Source organism: Chanos chanos, chromosome 9 (assembly GCF_902362185.1).
Source record: "Chanos chanos chromosome 9, fChaCha1.1, whole genome shotgun sequence".
Taxonomy (NCBI): Eukaryota; Metazoa; Chordata; class Actinopteri; order Gonorynchiformes; family Chanidae; genus Chanos; species Chanos chanos.
Genome location: NC_044503.1, coordinates 13,252,260 through 13,269,880, shown reverse-complemented (window position 1 = coordinate 13,269,880; position 17,621 = coordinate 13,252,260). Strand labels below are relative to the sequence as shown.

The 17,621-nt window shown below is 41.5% G+C and overlaps 1 protein-coding gene across 4 annotated transcripts in view; it reads right to left on the bottom strand.

Annotated features, from left to right (window-relative positions):
* The window catches only part of kazna (kazrin, periplakin interacting protein a), a 98,543-nt gene that overhangs the window by 5,549 nt on the left and 75,373 nt on the right, over positions 1–17,621 (bottom strand). For all 4 annotated transcript variants that reach the window (XM_030783751.1, XM_030783749.1, XM_030783750.1 and 1 more), the window contains 3 exons: positions 11,091–11,282; positions 2,178–2,314; positions 1,896–2,066 (listed from right to left, as the gene is read on the bottom strand). In XM_030783751.1, the coding sequence (XP_030639611.1) occupies positions 1,896–2,066; positions 2,178–2,314; positions 11,091–11,282 (500 nt within the window). The remainder of the gene's footprint in view (positions 1–1,895; positions 2,067–2,177; positions 2,315–11,090; positions 11,283–17,621) is intronic.

Genomic DNA, 17,621 nt, shown 5'->3' with positions numbered 1-17,621 from the left:
GGGTTAGGAAAACTGGCTCAGGCCCAGTAGGGTTAGTTTACGAACAGACGTGCAACCAATCAGAACCTCCGATGAACCACTGCACACATGAGATGGGGAAGGGCAAATAGAAAAAAAACACTGTGTCAGCCAATCAGAAAAGGAGAAGAGAATTGATTGACAGGCCTGGCTGGTCTTACCGACATGGCCTTCGGTGAAGCCTGTTTGTCTGCTGGGCGAACCATCACCCGGTACTCCAGTTTCTGAACCACATAGTTACGTATCTGAGGAGACATGGTACACATACCGACAGTGTAGCGGGCTCCTACTCCAGACACACTCAAACCACTTCTGACACTGAGATAAGTTTTTCGATGCGTGTTCAATTTCAATCCGCGATCCATAAAAAAATCCACGAGAGAGCAGGAAAGCGAAAAGTAAGTGAGGTGTTGAAAAAAAAAATGCGTGAGAAAAAAACGCGACACGGGAAGAAGAAAATAAATTCCTTGTTCAAAAAGCAAATGTTTGTGCAGGAATATGGTCTCCAAACTGGCCACATTTCTGTCCAACTCAGACAGACAGTCTTTAACCTGCCAGGACAATCTGCAAGGGGACAACGACACTTCCAAATTGAACGACTCTGTATTTGGTATCTCCACGAATCAAATGTGTTTAGCAAAATCCCAATCCCAATCAAAAACATGCATCCACATAACAGCAGACCCAAATCCGTTACAAATTCAAGTACTGTGTAAATGTTAAAACAATTTCACTTTTAACGGTTCCAACACACTCTGGACACATACCAATCGTTGTAACTGTCTGGATGAAAAAAATTGAATGCACGCATATAGGGTTCCAGAAATTCTACCTAAGCATCACTAAAGTCTAACTGAGATCTTATTAGTGGAGCTTCATTCAGAGCTTGGTTCAGAAGTCTTCAGTGTGTCACAACTGAAACCGTATCCAGTTGCCCCTCTGGGCATTCTTCTCACAAAAAAAAAAAAAGTCCCTGTACTCCGGTGGCTTTGAAACAGCCATTCATGGTAAGGGCTGTAATTGAGCTTCTCTATCCAGCTTTGCTTCACTGCTCTAGCGCTGACACAGAATGTTGAAATACCAGAGACAGCAGCAGTGGCGTGAACCTCAGCGAAGCTGACTCTCTCACCTAAACGTACAAATCAGGGGGAGGGAGTAGCTATCACAGCACACCAGGGGGGCTAAACTAATGACAGTGAACGTCGCACTGCAAAATCAGAGTGAGAGATAGGCATTACGGGCTAAGATCAGCCTTGACTTTGACAGGAGAGAGGCAGGGGCTTTATTTTCCCACAGTGCAGACAGCTGCTGAAAAGCTAAAAAAAAAAAAAGCCTTGTTATCAGCGAGAGAGGTAAAGGTGTATTGATTAAATGTACACATCATCACCAAGCCGTACGTTTTAAAAAAGACTCAAAAATACGATTAAGTCTAAAAAACTGTTAGGAAGAAAAGATTGCAGACCAGAACAGATTGATTATATATATATATATAGATAGATAGACAGACAGACAGATAGAGAAAGAGAGAGAGAGAGAGAGAGAGAGAGAGAAAGCTGTTGTGAGTCTCTATGGTCAAAGTAATTGTGTGCCTGTGTGTGAGTGTTTTTAATTTGTGAAACTAATTGTACTTTGGCAATAAGAATACAGGTTAAACAATTTGTTAGTGTCATGTCAGAACTGAATTAAACTGAAGTGAGTCTGTGACAAATGAAATGTCTCAGCGAGGGTCAGAGTGATGTGTGTGTGAGTGTGTGTTATTACTTATGAAAGGTGTAATCTCAGTTATATGTGGTGGAGTAGATTTGTTGTGTGTGTGGGTGGGTGCGTGTTATGTTATACAGGGTGCCTGCTGTATTGGTTATGCACCCATATCTCACCATGGCCAATTCAGCCTCCAGCTCTTTGATCCTGTTCTCTTTCAGGTCCAGTTGTGAACGGAGGGCTCCGGCATGTTCCGTGGCCTCTTTGGTTTGCCGGCGAAGGTCCCACTTCTCTCTCTCCAGAAGATCCTTCTCTTTTGCCAGTGCTTTCACCGCATCCTCACTCTCCTACAAAACACAGATTGACCTATCATTAACCCATAACAAACATAACATGAAGTGTGTTTTCCTGTGTCAGTGTAATGTGTATGAATTTGCTTTGGGGACATTGTATTGTACTTTTCTGTGCTGTTCATAGTTGCGTATGAAGTCTCGGAGTTGCTCTTCTCTGCTCTCCAGCGTGGCATAAAGCTGCTGCATCTGGTTTACCAGGTCTGCTTTCTCTGCCTTCAACCGCTTCCTGTCAGCTTTCATAGCTGCACAGAGATGACAGACAAAGAGAGAGGGAGAGGCAGAGAGGGAGAAAGAGAGAGAGAGGTAGGGAGAGAGATGGTTAGAGTTAAAACGTGCTAATATTCTCAAATTTGATAAGTCTGGTACTGACTCATGTTAATACTAAAGTGATGCAATTTTCCCCTGTTTTTCTTGGAAAAACATCAAACATAGACATCAAAGCATAAACAAGATGTTTATTCTGTAAAAATAACAGAACTGATGATGAAGCTGAAAGATTACATATTTCATACATTAAGGGATTTTAGGTTTGGTTCTGTTGCTCGCAATTCCGCTGTATAGTTGGCCTGATATGATTATTAAGGGGGGGGGGGTAGATGATTTAAGTTGTGAAGTGTGTGTTTCAAACCTCTGCCTAACACACAGGTTTAATTACTCTGTCCTGCATCTATTTCTACTTCCATATCTTAACACTTACGTAGTATGCCCTCTCTTTCTTTATTTCTGTCTTTTCCTGTCTGTTTCCTAAATGATAACATTTCACACTATCCTTACTTTACCCTTTCACAATATCCTTCCATCTTTTCAAACACTTCAACATTCACTCTCTAAAACATTCTCTGTCCCTTTCCCTTCAAACACAACTCTTTCTCTTTCACCTTTCTCTCTCTCTCTTCTTCCTCTTCTCTGCCCACCCATCTCTCAGTGCCAGGGCCCCAGCTGGGTCTCATTAATTAAGTACTATTACTGATGCCGTAATTGAGCGGCATTCACAGGATACATCTGGGGAGCTTGCTCTGACTTGCAAATTGAGCACTGACTTTTCCAAGGACGTTTTTACATTTTTTCCTCTCTCACTCTCTTTCTCTTTCTCTCTCTCTCTCTCTCTCCCTGTCTCTCTCTTCCCCTCTGTTTCTTTCCTCAGCTTTCTCTTGCAAAAGGAATCATTATGTTGAAGTGAAATATTAGCCAACAGCCTGGACCGCTAGCACAAAGACCACTCCACACCCCCCCCCCCCCCCCCAAAAAAAAAGAAGGAGAAAAGAAAACCGAAGCCTTGACGTTCATCTAGACCCCCCCCCCCCCTCCCCTTCAAAAGTAGAGGGGATCAAACTAGAAAAAAAGCCTTTTGAGAAAGATTTAAAAGAAAAAAAAAAAGCAACTTGGCTGTTGCCTTTGCTCCCATATCCGTGCCAGTTTCACAAGTGGATGTGGAGGGGAAAAAAATGCCTGCATCCGAGCCATTTTCCATTAACGTAAAATCCGTGTTTGTAAACAGCTTGAATTCCTGAGAGCTGTCATTGCATCTTGTTTAGTCTGGGAATTGCGGGAGCTGCTGTGGCAGAGGGAAAGGCGACAGTTAACCACGAGGGTCTCTCCGCCCCTGACAGCCACGTTAACGTTTAAGACCGCCGAGAGGCCGAGAAGGCTGGCCTGACGCTCTCTCTGTCAAAGAGTCATTATCAGATACTATCACACTGGAGCACTGAGCACAAAAGGAAAACTTAAATACGAATCAAGCTGAGGGGAAAACAGAAAAGATTGGGGGGGGGGGGGGGGGGGGGGCGTATAGAAAATAAACACAAATGCTCTGTGAGAGAAAACAAGTAGCGACAGATGAGAGAAAAAAAGGAGGGGGATGTGTGACTGCTTGGAGACGGACAGGCAGGGCATTATGGGTAATGTTGCCGTCGACTGGCCTTTTTGTCTTTAGCACTCGTGATAAAAACCTAAACGCTCAGACACACGTGAAGTGAGAGTTTTTGACTGGAATAATCTTGGTGGCTTCCATCTTGACTGTTAACACTACTTGGTATCCATGATGAGCATTATACTAACAAATATAGTGCAGCCAGTGCCATTACACAGAAAAACCTCATTAAATTCGCACTGCAATTTAGACTGTGATGTGGTTACATTTCGGTATTTGGCGAGACAGTGTCATGTTAAAATATCACGCTGTTTTTGAAATGACACTACTCTGCTACTATCCTTTGTTCTTTGGTCTGAGAATGTACTAAAACATTCTACCTCTTTGCAGAGGAGAGGAACATGTGTGAAGAGACACTTTGAAGAGGCTTTTTATATTGAGCGTGTATGGTACATCATGTTCTAATAGAAGCTCTTGACAACTGAAGAGGCTCTCTGACCATTCCCTGTTTGAGGAATCAGGTGAGACAATGCCACAGAGGGAGAGAGAGAAAAAGTGGGAGAGAGAGAGAGAGAAAATGAGAGGGAGAATGAGAGGGAGAGACAAAGAAAATGGGAGAGGGAGAGAGGGAGAGAGAGAAAAAGGGAGAGAGAGGTTTCCAGTGCATTGGTTCTATGTATGAATGGACATCACATCTGAATTTCTTTCCCCATGTGACTCACAAATTTTTCTTTATTTGAGATCACATCCTGCAGGAATAACTATTTGGGGGTCGGTGGGATTACTGTTGGTGTAGTTCATCAGGAATAAAAGAACTGTAGGTACACTGGATGCAGTAAAACACTACACATTTAAAGGTATTTGTTTAAAATAACATTCCATCAGAGTTAAAATAATTGCCTGTTCCTACAATTCACAGTGAAACAGGATATTTGACAGGATTGTCCTTTCAGAGAGGTACACAATGTACTAAACACACAAAATAAAAGACCTCTCCTGATCGAGTAAGAAGTCGGACCGTGTCATTGCAAAACGCAGAGCAGCTTGGCATCCGGCTACATAAATGAATTCAAATCCAAACACAAATGCTATTTTCATGAGAATTATAAATAGAATTAAGCCAAAAGAATCAGCTAAATCAAATTAGATTTTAACACAGCTCTTTTCATGTCAACTCTCTAATACCTACCACACTCAGTTCTTATGGTATTATTATTCCCATATCACCGGCATGGGCAAAATAACAACATTTGTTTTTTTTTTTTCTAGGGGAAAAATCCACTCATTCTTGAATCCTTTGCTGGGGAGACTTAACTCCAGAAAAAAATGGGATTTGTTCTATATGTTTAAAAGTTGGAAGATGGATGGTGGAGAAATCTTAATCTCGGCCTAGTCCACGTAGGGGATACTTCAATTCGGTAGGTCCCATGAGTTTTAATTAAGCACTGGGCGCTTGTGCTTCTGTTCCTACTCCTACCGTCGATCTCCACAACCGAGATAAGATTCCTAATTATCTCTCTCTGTATTCCTGGAGAGAGAGCACTGAGCTAGACGGCATGTTCGGGAGTGCAAGTGGTTAGGGGGAGAAACGTGTTATACAATTCCCTGCATAAAACATAGGAGTTTCCAATTAGTTTCATGTTAAGGCCCACACAATTCCAGCTTCACGTTAAAAAAAGTCCCGAGAATTCACGTTTCCCTTGGGAACAAACCCAACAGCACTTCACAGTCCAAATTACAGTCATTATCTTCTGCTTCAGTATGGAAGATAATACTTTCATGTCAACCTGCGGTGGTAAACAGTTTTAATTAACCTTATGTTAATCAGTTATGTTCAAAATGGAAAACAGTAGTCACTTTACGTGAGCTAGCTGAATGAGAGCAGGTATGTCTGAAGTCGAAAGTGTTGGTTTGTCTGTTTATGTTTAAATGCACGGTTAGGGAAATTACCATGGCCTTATCTGAACTGTCATAAAGCTCCGTTTTAACGACGGGCACGTCACCATTTCATAAAATGCGGAATGGCATGTGCACTCTTACGTTTACCACATTAGCCCAATGTAGCAGTAAAACTGTTTTTTTTTTTTCCTTTTTTTTTTCTCGGAGGCATGTAAGTGTAATCGTCATTTACTCAGGCAATCAAGAGTTTCGGTCAAGGCTTTCGGTTGAGCACGACTGTCTGGTCCACAGCTGGTTGTCTGAGGGCCTCAGCTCTTTGTGCAGCATATGTCCATGTGTGTTTTACACAGTGTAAATGGGTTTTTCAGTGTGGGTAGCACATTCGTTTTCCTGGAATATTTGCTGTAGGCTAGCTGTCTAGAGTCTCGACATCCCCCCCCCCCCCCCCCCCCCCCCCCCAATCTCCACAGGCTCTCCTACCAGGCCAAACCTCTTTAACCTGCTATGTGACAAGATGTTCACAGCGCTAATGAGCAAAGCCACTCCAAACTAAAGCATCTCCTCAAACAACAAGGAGCCACAGAGAGAGAGAGAGAGAGAGAAAGAGAGAGAGACAGAGAGAGAGAGAGAGAGAGAGAGAGAGAGAGAGAGAAAGAGACTCTCAGTCCAGAGACTGTTTGTGAAGAAGAGAGGAACTTTACAGCTTTTGGAGCTTTGCCAGCACTGTGCGAATCTCATAACACAATGTTATTAAGACACGGTAAACTTGTCTAATTTGTTTTTAATTTTTTTTTCAACCTGTTTTCAGATTTATATACAGATAACAGTGTGATACTATTCCAACATGGCCCATGACTTTATCCAAAAACAAGGCATTTAAGACTGAATTACACTGTCAGGGTCATAGAAACTCTTTTGCAATAGAGTTAAAAATTAACTCTACAAACGCCATCTGACCCTCTCTCTTTGCTCACAGGACAATAGAGCTGTTAACACAAGAGCCCAGCATTGCAAACAAGGTACAATACTTTCAATTATGTTTCATGAAGCTGGTCTGTCCTGTAGGCTGATACCAAGCATCCATCTATCTTCATCCATCACAAAATACATTCATTTTTGTCAGTACAGAGAACTGTGGTGTAAAATGTTTGTTTCTAAAATTAAAGACAAGATTCCCTGTAGGTGAGTTTCTATTAATAAATAGTCTGTGTAACTTTCCAAATCTTAAAAAAGAGGCAAGACCCATTTTATTTCATAACTGCTCTTTTTATAAACCCTTTCCTTTTTTAAACCCACTTAGTTAACATAATCCGTCTGATTCATGAAAAACTATAATTCTTTGACGGAGCTGTGTACAACTATATTTGTTAGTCTGATGATTAGGGAACCAGAGATGCTTGGTGTAACCACTTGGGGCCACTGCCGACCAAAAGAGAGAGAGAGAGAGAGAGAGAGAAAGAGAGAGAGAGAGAGAGAGAGAGAGGGGGAGGGGTTTATCAGATTGAACACTGACAAAATAAAAACTGGGAAATTATTTTCTAAAAGATGAAAAATGAGACATCTGACAGATGTGCCAAAATCGCTTTTGAGCCCAAATGCCTATCACTGAGAGAGCGTTAAAATTTCCAGTTCACGAAATTCGATTTGAAGTCCCAATAAATTCGGAGCTCAACTTCTGAAGACAACTCACACTGCAGCTAATCAAATCAGACGTAGTTACGTGGTCAGACAAAAAAAAAAAAGGAAAGAAAATTCTAGACTGATTTTGTGAGTTGGCTCGTGAGTAGGGTAACGATGGGGACAAAGCAGTCTGAATTAGCATTACATTTATGGTTCCAAATAAACACAAATGTACCACATGTTGAGTTCAGACAGTATAACACATATGCTTTATGGCTTTCGGAGAACCACACTCTTCTAACTTTAAATCATCAGCTGGGCTACCATGTAACACATTCTGGAAACAACTCAATTTGGCTGATCTTAATTAAGCTTACATGTCTTGGTCAGGTTCAGCTTAGACATCGTGGCATCTCATAGGCAGACAATCCAGGGGAGAATTTTACACTTTAGGAAAAGCAAAGATCTCAACACTTGGTAAGAAAGTCTAGTCTTACTTCACAATAGCCAGTACAGATGGGATTGAGAGAGGGGCCTACAATTAAGGGTAGGTGGCTATTACTACTACCGTTACTGTACACTCTTGTCAGTCATCACTACATGCTTTGGTAAGACAGCATCTCTCTCCACTCTCTGTTATTTCTTGCAGTTTCTTACTGGTGGTTGGTTAAAAGAGAACATGCGGTCAGATCAGGAGAGAGTGAGAAACAGGGAGGGAAGGAAGATCTTTGAGGATTTTTTTATTTATTATTTTTCTTACATTTTGCCATTGTTTGTTCTGGCCACAGGGTTAGATGTTGTTTTCGTAAACTGTTCACAGTGCCCTGAACAACCACAATTTGTCATGAGAACAACGATTTATGAGAACTGCCGTAACACCGGTAGCTTCTGGCAAAATCGCACGATGAGGTACCAGACCGATATGATGCCGTTTCAAGCAAAGTGCCAGGAACAACGTGATTTCAAGGTGAAGACATGTGGCAGTCATCCTTGCTTTGGCTTCTCCAGAGGCTCTGCAGAGTACTGTGGGATGTAGGAGGTGTCAGATGTTTTTTTTTTCTTTTTTTTTCTTTTCAGTGCTTTGAGGGCTGAATCTTAAATCGGAACCACGTTTCTGTTAGTTAAAGACCCTTTCGGAATTATTCTGTTGTGGTTAGCAAGTGGAAGGAATAGTTTACAATTCACTCCAATCACTCATTACAACAAGCAAGCTCTTACTTCCCCCACAAGAGACAGAGCAGCCAACTTGTTCTGTGTAATATAAATCTTTGGGACTGGTAATTATAGTGCTCCTGAGATCATCCACTCTCTAAATTTTTGTTTCATTTGCTCAAATGAGGATTGTGTCTTTGGCATCTGGCAGGCAGTCACCAATATATTTCTTGAGAATCTGGCATAAATTATGGTCTGATTGGCTGTTTCTCTTTTCTCCAGATTAAAATGAGGCAACGGAGAGAGGCTTCATTTGACTAAAATGAGAATACTCCTAAATCCTTACATATGCACTGTTTCTTCATGAAATGCTCCTTCTCGAATACAGATAGCTTGGTACGCTAATGAATCTTTCAAAGAGAATCCTAGAAACACTTCAGCTGGCAGTAAGGTTCAGGGACAAGCGACCTGGGATGGAGTTCTAGTGACTATAAGAGTACTATTACCTCGAGCTAACCAAGGAACAAATACAGCATTTGCCTTCAAATAAATATGATATCTGGAGAATTTCTGTTGGTCACGCTTAGTTCTGAGGGAAAAAAATGCTATTCCTTTAATCTGCAAGCAAATGTCTCAGCAGAATGGGGAAGGGACTGACATACATAGCTATTTTGTTATTGAAATCAATCACGCTTCAAGAGAGCGATTATAAAAGGAGGGAAAAAAAGAAGTCAAAGATGACCTTAGATGAATTGTACTTATCTGATTTGACAGCATTTTTCAAATTCATGTCAATTTGTCTTATCTTTCCAATTTTTTTTTTAAATATATAATCTTTCTAAAGGCTGTTTGAAGGCAGGTTTAAACTGAAGAAATCTTGCTCTCTTATCCCAACAGTTACCATGGTTTCAGTGTTATCGTTAGAGCTTCATCGCCTCTGGTTTCAAGCCCGTGTTTAACATCCTAAATGTATTCATCCCTCTCTCACAACAGCCCACACACAGTAATTATCCCCAAATATCACTCATTAGCATGTGCTATCGGCAAGACAGATTCTCTGAATTCACAGAACAACAACAACAACAACAACAAAAACAAAAAAAGGCAAAACAGATAACAGATGTGGTGCCAGTTTGTGTTTGGTAGTGAGGGAGCACCAACGGTAGCAATGCAGAGATGGCTCTCAGACAGCATTAACCCACCCAACCCAACAAAAACAAGGCTAAATGTGTTGGCCATGAGATGCAGATTGGAAGTGCTAATGAAATCAGCACAGAGCCTTAGTAATTTTACCAAAGCCAAGCAGAATTTGAAGTGTGCAAAGCTGGGTGCTGTTTCGGGAGGTTTTTTTAAATTTATTTATTTTTTATTCATTTTTTTGTTATGGTATGCACAGTAGCAGGATTACTCACTCGCAGCTGAACGCAAGCTTTAGCTTGACATGCTAATTACTGTTAATTCCTGATACACGGAACACATTGTCTTCGGACTATTATGTGCACTGTGCATTTGAATAAGGAAACTGGATATACAACATAATTTGAATTGCTAGATCGGGACATGCTTGTTTTCCATGCTTGGCAAACTGTGGCCTAAGTGTGTAACTTTAGTCACAGTTAAATAGTCCAATGTGGAAATCAGTGTTTAGTTAAACACAGATTCCATGTCCGACAGAGACACACGGGGGTCCTGTTCACCGGAACGTCTGTCCACAGATCGTCAGTCAATTCTGAGACCTGGAATCCACTCTATACCACAATATTTGCTCAGTAAGACTCCGCAACCCTGGCATGTTCAAGAAATGAGAACAGACTCAAACGAATAACGAAACAACAACTGGCAATTTCCTCTGACCTCCTGGGGGCTGTAAACCCTCATCTGTGAGACAGAGCGGCTTCCCTTAAAGTCCACAACCCCACAAAGTCGAGCAAACCATCCTTGATTCAAGTTTCATTGCTAGCATTACGCCACTGCTAAACCCCCCCTGCAGTGCAGGATGTTTTCCTTACCTCCTGTTGTGTTATATTAAAAAAAAACAAACAGCCCAGCCGTTCAGAGAGACATCTGTCGGGTCCAAGGAGAAAGAGCATGTGTGTGCGAGAGGTTCATGGTTTTGAAATAATAAGAATGAATCACTGTGTGGTACGAAAACATAGAGGACCATACTTTTTAACAGCACCCCCCCCCCCCCCCCTCCTCGTACAAGCTTTCATTTAAATCATTACCATAAGTCAGGAACATTCAAATGACTCAAGAATATATTTGCTTGCTTTTAATTCTAATACTTGTATGAGGTGACACTAGTGACTCACTAATGTTCTATTATTAATTATAACATTTCATTATTTTTTCTTCTCACACAGCAAGGTTAACAGCAGGAATTTCATGGCACAGGAACCTGGGAACTTGGACTTTTCTGAATGAAACCCATTCACCACAGTGGATGATGGTCTTAAGAAAACCTGAAAACCACTCACCCTGTAAGGCCTCCTTGGCACGGTCCAGTTCCTGCTCTTTCTGAGCCAACTGGACTTTCAGCTCTGTGGCCGAGAGCACCTCGGCTGAGCACCCGCCGTGCGACTCCTCCAAGTCCTTGGTCAACATGTCCTTCATCTGACGGAGCAGGTGAACTTCCTCCTGCAGCTGGGCCACCTCCTCCCGCAGCAATACTGTACGGACGCGAAGAAAAAAGAGTTGGAGACTTAGTGGGATGACGTTTAAAGAGACCTTATCATCAGTGTTCCGTCACTGCTCAAATCACAATGTTGTATAGAATACTGAGGCTGTGTAAAGGTTCAGTGGTGCCTTAAACCATAGATAAATAATCATAAATGCATGCCGAGTTCATAGCAATGCAATGAACTCCATATGGTCCTACACAAACTTCTACACACAAAACTGTGCATGGCAAAAGTATAATTCCAGCTCTGCTAATTGCGCAAAAACTTAAAATACCATCCCGTCACGCTGATTAAACGCGCTGAAAAGCTTACACACACCACAAGTGCTTTTGGCCAACAATGCCAAAAATAAAAAAGGAGAATACCCACTGTGAAATTCCATTATGGAAATAAGTGAGAGTCAGGGGAGAGCCCACTATAAATAAGTAACACGGGAATGAACAATGGTGTGAAACGCGATTGCCAAAATATTTATAGAGTGAGCTGCCAAATTAGTCCAAATGAGTGAGGGAAAAAAATTGAGCACTTGGCATTAAAATTAGACTCTCATGAATTAATTTCTCAGCTGCACTACAGTGAGAGTCAGGCAAAGGTCAGTGTAGAGAAAAGAGACTGTCCTCTTGATAACTTCTTTCTCTCACATTCTTCAAAGCATAAGTATCTTGATAAGGCCATTCATTGTTTTGAACAGAGCTCATTGGGAAAAATTAATTAATATGAAAGCACTGCCAAGTAGCCTCCCCGTGAGCCAACTAAAATGCAGTTCACATTTTACAAGAAAACTCAAACACAAGGCAATAATCGACAGTTTCACAAGAACCATTTGTTTATGCAAAAGCCTTTGACTGTTTACTGGAACATGCTTAGAGACAATCACATTAGAATTTTCAGAGGGACCAGCCCATGCTATAATACGTGAGAAAATACCATTGGAAATATTGCACAACTGCTTAAACAAATAGTTTTTTGGTGTCAAATGAGCCGTCTTATTCTGAATTCCAGACTGTTGTTAGGTGTTTGTGTGCGTGTGTGCGCGTGTGTGTGTATGTGTGTGGGTGTGCGTGCGTGTGTGTGTGTGTGTGTGTGTGTGTTCTCCCACGGAGGAAAAAACATGTTCCCTCCCCATCCCCTCTGCCCTTAGCTCATTACACAGCAGCGGGACACCAGCTATTCCAGTCAGTCACAACCCTGGGCTGTCTACAGTACATGAGAGCAGTTTGGAGATTATAGCATTGTACCATTAACAGTGTGAAGGACTCTCTACAATTCCTCATGTACTGCACTGCAAACATTCAGTGCACAGACACACAATCCTGACCTGAACTAGAGCAGTAGCCCCCTGCTTCCTATAGAAACACATCACCATTCACATCACAAACACAACAAGCAACACACTCTGGCGCTTTCAATGCAATGCCTGTCTTCACAGCAGAATACAGAGATTTCACTTATACTATGTCAAAAAGCTGTCATGTTTGGTCTACACATAGTACAAACAAAGCTGGACCAAGAATTCCTTTCTGTTAATATAACAATACCAACAACACACTGTCCAGTACTAAACAGTTAATTCTCCACTAAAAACTTTCTCAGCTACACAGTTTTAAAGATATAGATGATCTATGCACACTCTCTCTCTGTCAGAGAGAAATAGTGGCAAACTGTTAGCAGTCAGCTATACACAGTTCAGAGGTACCTCTTATGTTAGGCTAAAGTGTTGTTTGAGGTATAGTGCTTGGATAACTTGCACTATACTTCAATATAGTGCCTACCATGACTCCGCAACTGCTTTGCTTCTGGAAAAAAGAGAGTAATGAGGAAATTCTTGCAAAAAAAGGCAACAGGGAGCATAGTCAATAGGATTAGATTCTATTATAGCCCTGCATTCAATACAATTACTTATTCATTGAGTTAGTCTCTATTGATTGTGCAAAACCAGCAAAAAATAAGGACAAAATAGGTTAAGTTAGGAATGCTGATGGGTACACCTCTTAAATCTTACTGAATACGAAAGAAAATATCAGCATATTAATTGCCAAATTCGACAGAGTATTGCATGATTTGCTGTGATACTTTCAGATAGCCAAGGCCGCAACTGAATCAGTCTTTAGACATTAGCTACGATAGCATAAGCCAAAGCACGTCTGAGAAAACAACCTGGCACGCTAAGTTGCAGATCCTAGCAACTTTGTTTCAGCGGCAGATCTCAATTTGCACAACACTCAGATGTGTTACTACAGCAATCAACACAAGAGCCACACAGATGCACTCCCTCAATGTGAGTTAATGCATCAGTTTTTGATTAACAGACCGTATGTTGATTGTAGTGGTGATTGAACTCGGGTTGGCCCTTTTGCTTGTTTAAGACCACATACTGTAACATTTTACAAAAAAGAACATAATATTCGAAAACACCAGCAATGTTCGCTCCAATTCCTTTCACTAGGACCTCATGCCAAATATCAATATGCAAGTTTTTTTTTTTTCTCCTATGAGTGGACCTTAGCCCATTACCGATGGACAGGAAGGGGGTAGCGAGGCTACAGGAGCGAAGACACTGCGATATGAAACTGCTCTGCAGGCTCGAGCAGGCAGAGCCCCCTGTGCTGAAACATGACAGATAAGGAGGAGTGGAGGAAAAGCAGGTCCATTACTCAGTTGGGTTTTTTTTTTTCTCTCTCCCTCTCTCTCTAACTCTAAGGCAAGAGCATGTTCTCTGCACTAGCCATAACAACAACAACAACAAAAATGCATGCCACTCTCCTGATAAGCCAATCTCTCAAATAAGCCTACTTCTTTTTTCTGGCTCTGTGCTTTTCCATTTGCTTACATGTTCAATGGAGGCCAGGTAGCGGAAATTCAACTATGGGCTCTGGCTGACAGCATAGAACCAGCTGTGTGGTTATAACCTTGAGTTACATGTTTGAGAAACGCAGGTGGTCTGACTCATTTTCAAGCTGAACAGGTGGTATTGTTGGACCCCACATAGAATTACTTGATTTAACTCTGATGTAGCTCAACACTTATGGACATAAAGCATGGAAACCACAGACTGTCATAGAAATGAGCGTGTGAATGTTGATCATTTGAGATATATCTAGCAAACTAGTTATGCTGCTGTTTTTTAAAGTATTTGCGAGTTAGAGACAACTGAATAGCATGTAAACAACAAAACAAACTGAAGGAGCTCTGTAGTTGAAAAACTTGATATATATGTATATATATAAAAAAGATAAATAAATAAGAAAACACGATTAAAGTAGCTTTGTCATAATGGAGATGAGCAGTCTCTCTGATACAGCCAGTCACATGGATCCATAGACTGATGAGAAAAAACAAAAGAAAGAAACCAGAGAGCTGTTGTGACTGATGACACAGAGAGCAAACATGTCACAGCTTTCATCCTTTACAACGAATCAGTGTCATAATTCTACCCGGGCCGTTAAGGCATCTGCTAGGTTAGCTATTACGAATTTCACAAGAAGCATTACAATTCAATAAGGAAGTAATTGCAAACAACAATTACTTCCTTACTGAGGCATTACAATTTGGTAAGGAAGTAATTACAAAAAACCCCAAAAGAAAACAAAGACACAACAACAACAACAACAACAACAACAACAAAACCCCACTTACGAAAGCTCCAGAACTTTTCTCTCTCCTAAGAAAGTGAAGAGATGAGCATTCAAAGGTCTAGTTCTGGCTGAGTGCGGATGGAGGTGTATTGCGTTGCGTGACTGCATTGGCCTAATAGTGATGATAAAGAGCTCACGGTAACAGGGCTGGCGTGTAGGAGGAAGGAGAGGAGGAGGAGGAGGATGGCAGACAGGCTCTCTGTTTATGAAATGAGGGGGGAATCCATTAGGCATGGCCATACGCACTGAGATCCTCTGGGCTTAGCGTATGATGAATCTCTCCATACAAACAACGTAGCGGCAACACCTGCCACAGATTAGCAAATGCCACCAAAAATATCTCTGCTCATTCTCTCCTGGCTGTTCACATACTGCAATGCATGTGTAACGGCTACGATGTTGCATGTGGACTAGCATGTCTATGCCAGCGGACGCTCAATAAAAGCTAATCCCACTGTCACTGTGCATTCATGTTTGCTTCAGACAATACATGTTTAAGGTCTGACTCTGATTAACTCTTTGATTAACTAAATGTCCTTAACTCTAAAAGATATGTTCTTTACTTCACTGAAAAAAAAAAAAGTCTTCATTTTGGTAAAGAGCAAAGGATTTTGAGGTGAGTTAGCTGTATATTTACCTGTGATGTAGCGGTCAAGCTACCCAATTGAAGCCACAAAAATATGTGTCTATGAACGTAACTCAGTGTGTGTGTGTTACAGGTGCCTGTATAATATCAGATGCCATGATGTAAATTAAAGTTTGAGTGTCCAGCGGAGAACATTCCTTGTGAGGGCTTTAATCACTACTGCCAAATGTAACAATGTTACTAAAACATCCCTCTCAACTGAAAATGATCCTGTAAGCTGAATACCAGGTCCATTGCCAAAGGCACATAGTGATCTCTTGCCCCAGGCCTCCAGTAAGAGTGTACAGAGCAGGTGTTTATGACAGGCATTGCTTTTTGGTCCTGCTGTGAAAAGTATGCCAGATCTCTCCTGTTGTTTTAGAAATCCAATTATTCAGATGTTGGGTTGAAGATGTCTTTAACAGCAAGAAACAGACTGATAATTACTAGCATCACTGTTGACAACAATGACTCCTTATCTCACTAAAACTGAGATATTGAGTGGTGAGAAATGTTTTTTTTTTTTTTTAATCCACGGGGAGAGGAGAGAAAATGGTGGACAGTTGATATTCTTGATGGCGGTCCAGCTGCAGAGAGTGCGGGATTGCCCTGGGGCAGTAGGGCATGTGGTTTCGCTGGGTTGACATGAGTTGAAACTCCCCCAAGCAACGTGTCAGCAACTCCCAGCTCCTCTGAGCAGTGTTCTGATCTCAACCCCTGCAGTGATGCTGACTGGAGGGTTGACGACTATATTTGGCAATACTTAAGAATGGAAGACACAGCGATTGCTCATCGGGGTGAACCAGCTCCCAGCAGCATACGTTGACAAAATATGCACATCTACCTAATTGAGTAATTCATAATTAACACATTGCCAGTTACAAGAACTCAATAAATAATTTTTTAATGTAAATGACTACTGGGATACACTTTTTTAATCTTCAATAAAACCTCTCCACATGGATTACGATCAGAATGACACTTAATCATTTAAGAGTTTCAGCTGAGGATTTTGACATGTTGGCAAAAGTCTGTTACAAAAGCAGGTTGCCTGGAGGGCAAAAATGAACTGTGAGTGTGTGTGCGATGACAAGAATGAGAAACCAGGAGGGCACATAATGACAGCCTGGTGTATGACGGTTACGGACTTGAATGCAAAAAACGACTGACTCATGCTCCATAGCACGTGAACGTCAATGCCTTTCAAATACAGACTTGCTCTGAACACAATACACACAAACGCACACGCATGCACAGACACATGTGCACGTACAACGAGATCTACCTCTGTGAGAGTGCAAATGAGAGAGGGAGGTTCTACTTTGCCTTATGGAATGCAGCTTGAGTGCCTTGGAGGGCATTGTTCTTTTTTGCACCTGCTTCACAGTGGAAGCCAGCAATGGGCGTCTTTTCCAATTAGCTCCTCAAGGTGTTCAGGTAGAAGCACCAATTACACGAAGCAGTTTCACTTCTAGGACCTCCTCAAGAGATCCACTTGGCAGTACGCTTGTTAGTTTTTGGAGACTGAAGGTGACAGGTTTGTGCTGTGTTGGCAAACAGACCCAGGGTAGTAAGAAAAAAAAAAAGTGTAAGTGGTAGTGCTTTTGGAAGACACTGAAAGTGCTTAGCAGTCTCACAGCCATAACGAATTGATCACACCACTGTGCAGTCTGTAGTTAACTACCAACAAGCCAACCCAAGTCCTAGATCTCGCGTCACTCTGAGCAGTGTTGCTTTAAACTGTAACAGAAATCTTTGTGTTTGCCATTTCGAAAACCATTTATTTGATTGAAGTTTAATTCAATTCTAAGGCTGAGAGAGAGGGAGAGATTAGGGCTAATGATCAGTGAAATTCAGGCTGCTCGCTGCAAATTGGTGCAATCTGCTGAGCTATTGAATATGTGCATATATTAAATCCAGTTTGCCTCCTAATCCCCTGCTGCACTTCCAAACACTTATCAGAATTCATTTAGGGAAAAAAAAGAGAGAGAGAGAGAGAGAAGCAGAGAAAGAGAGTAAATAAAATCTTTATCCTTATGCATGTCAAACACCTCTTTAAAAGCGGCA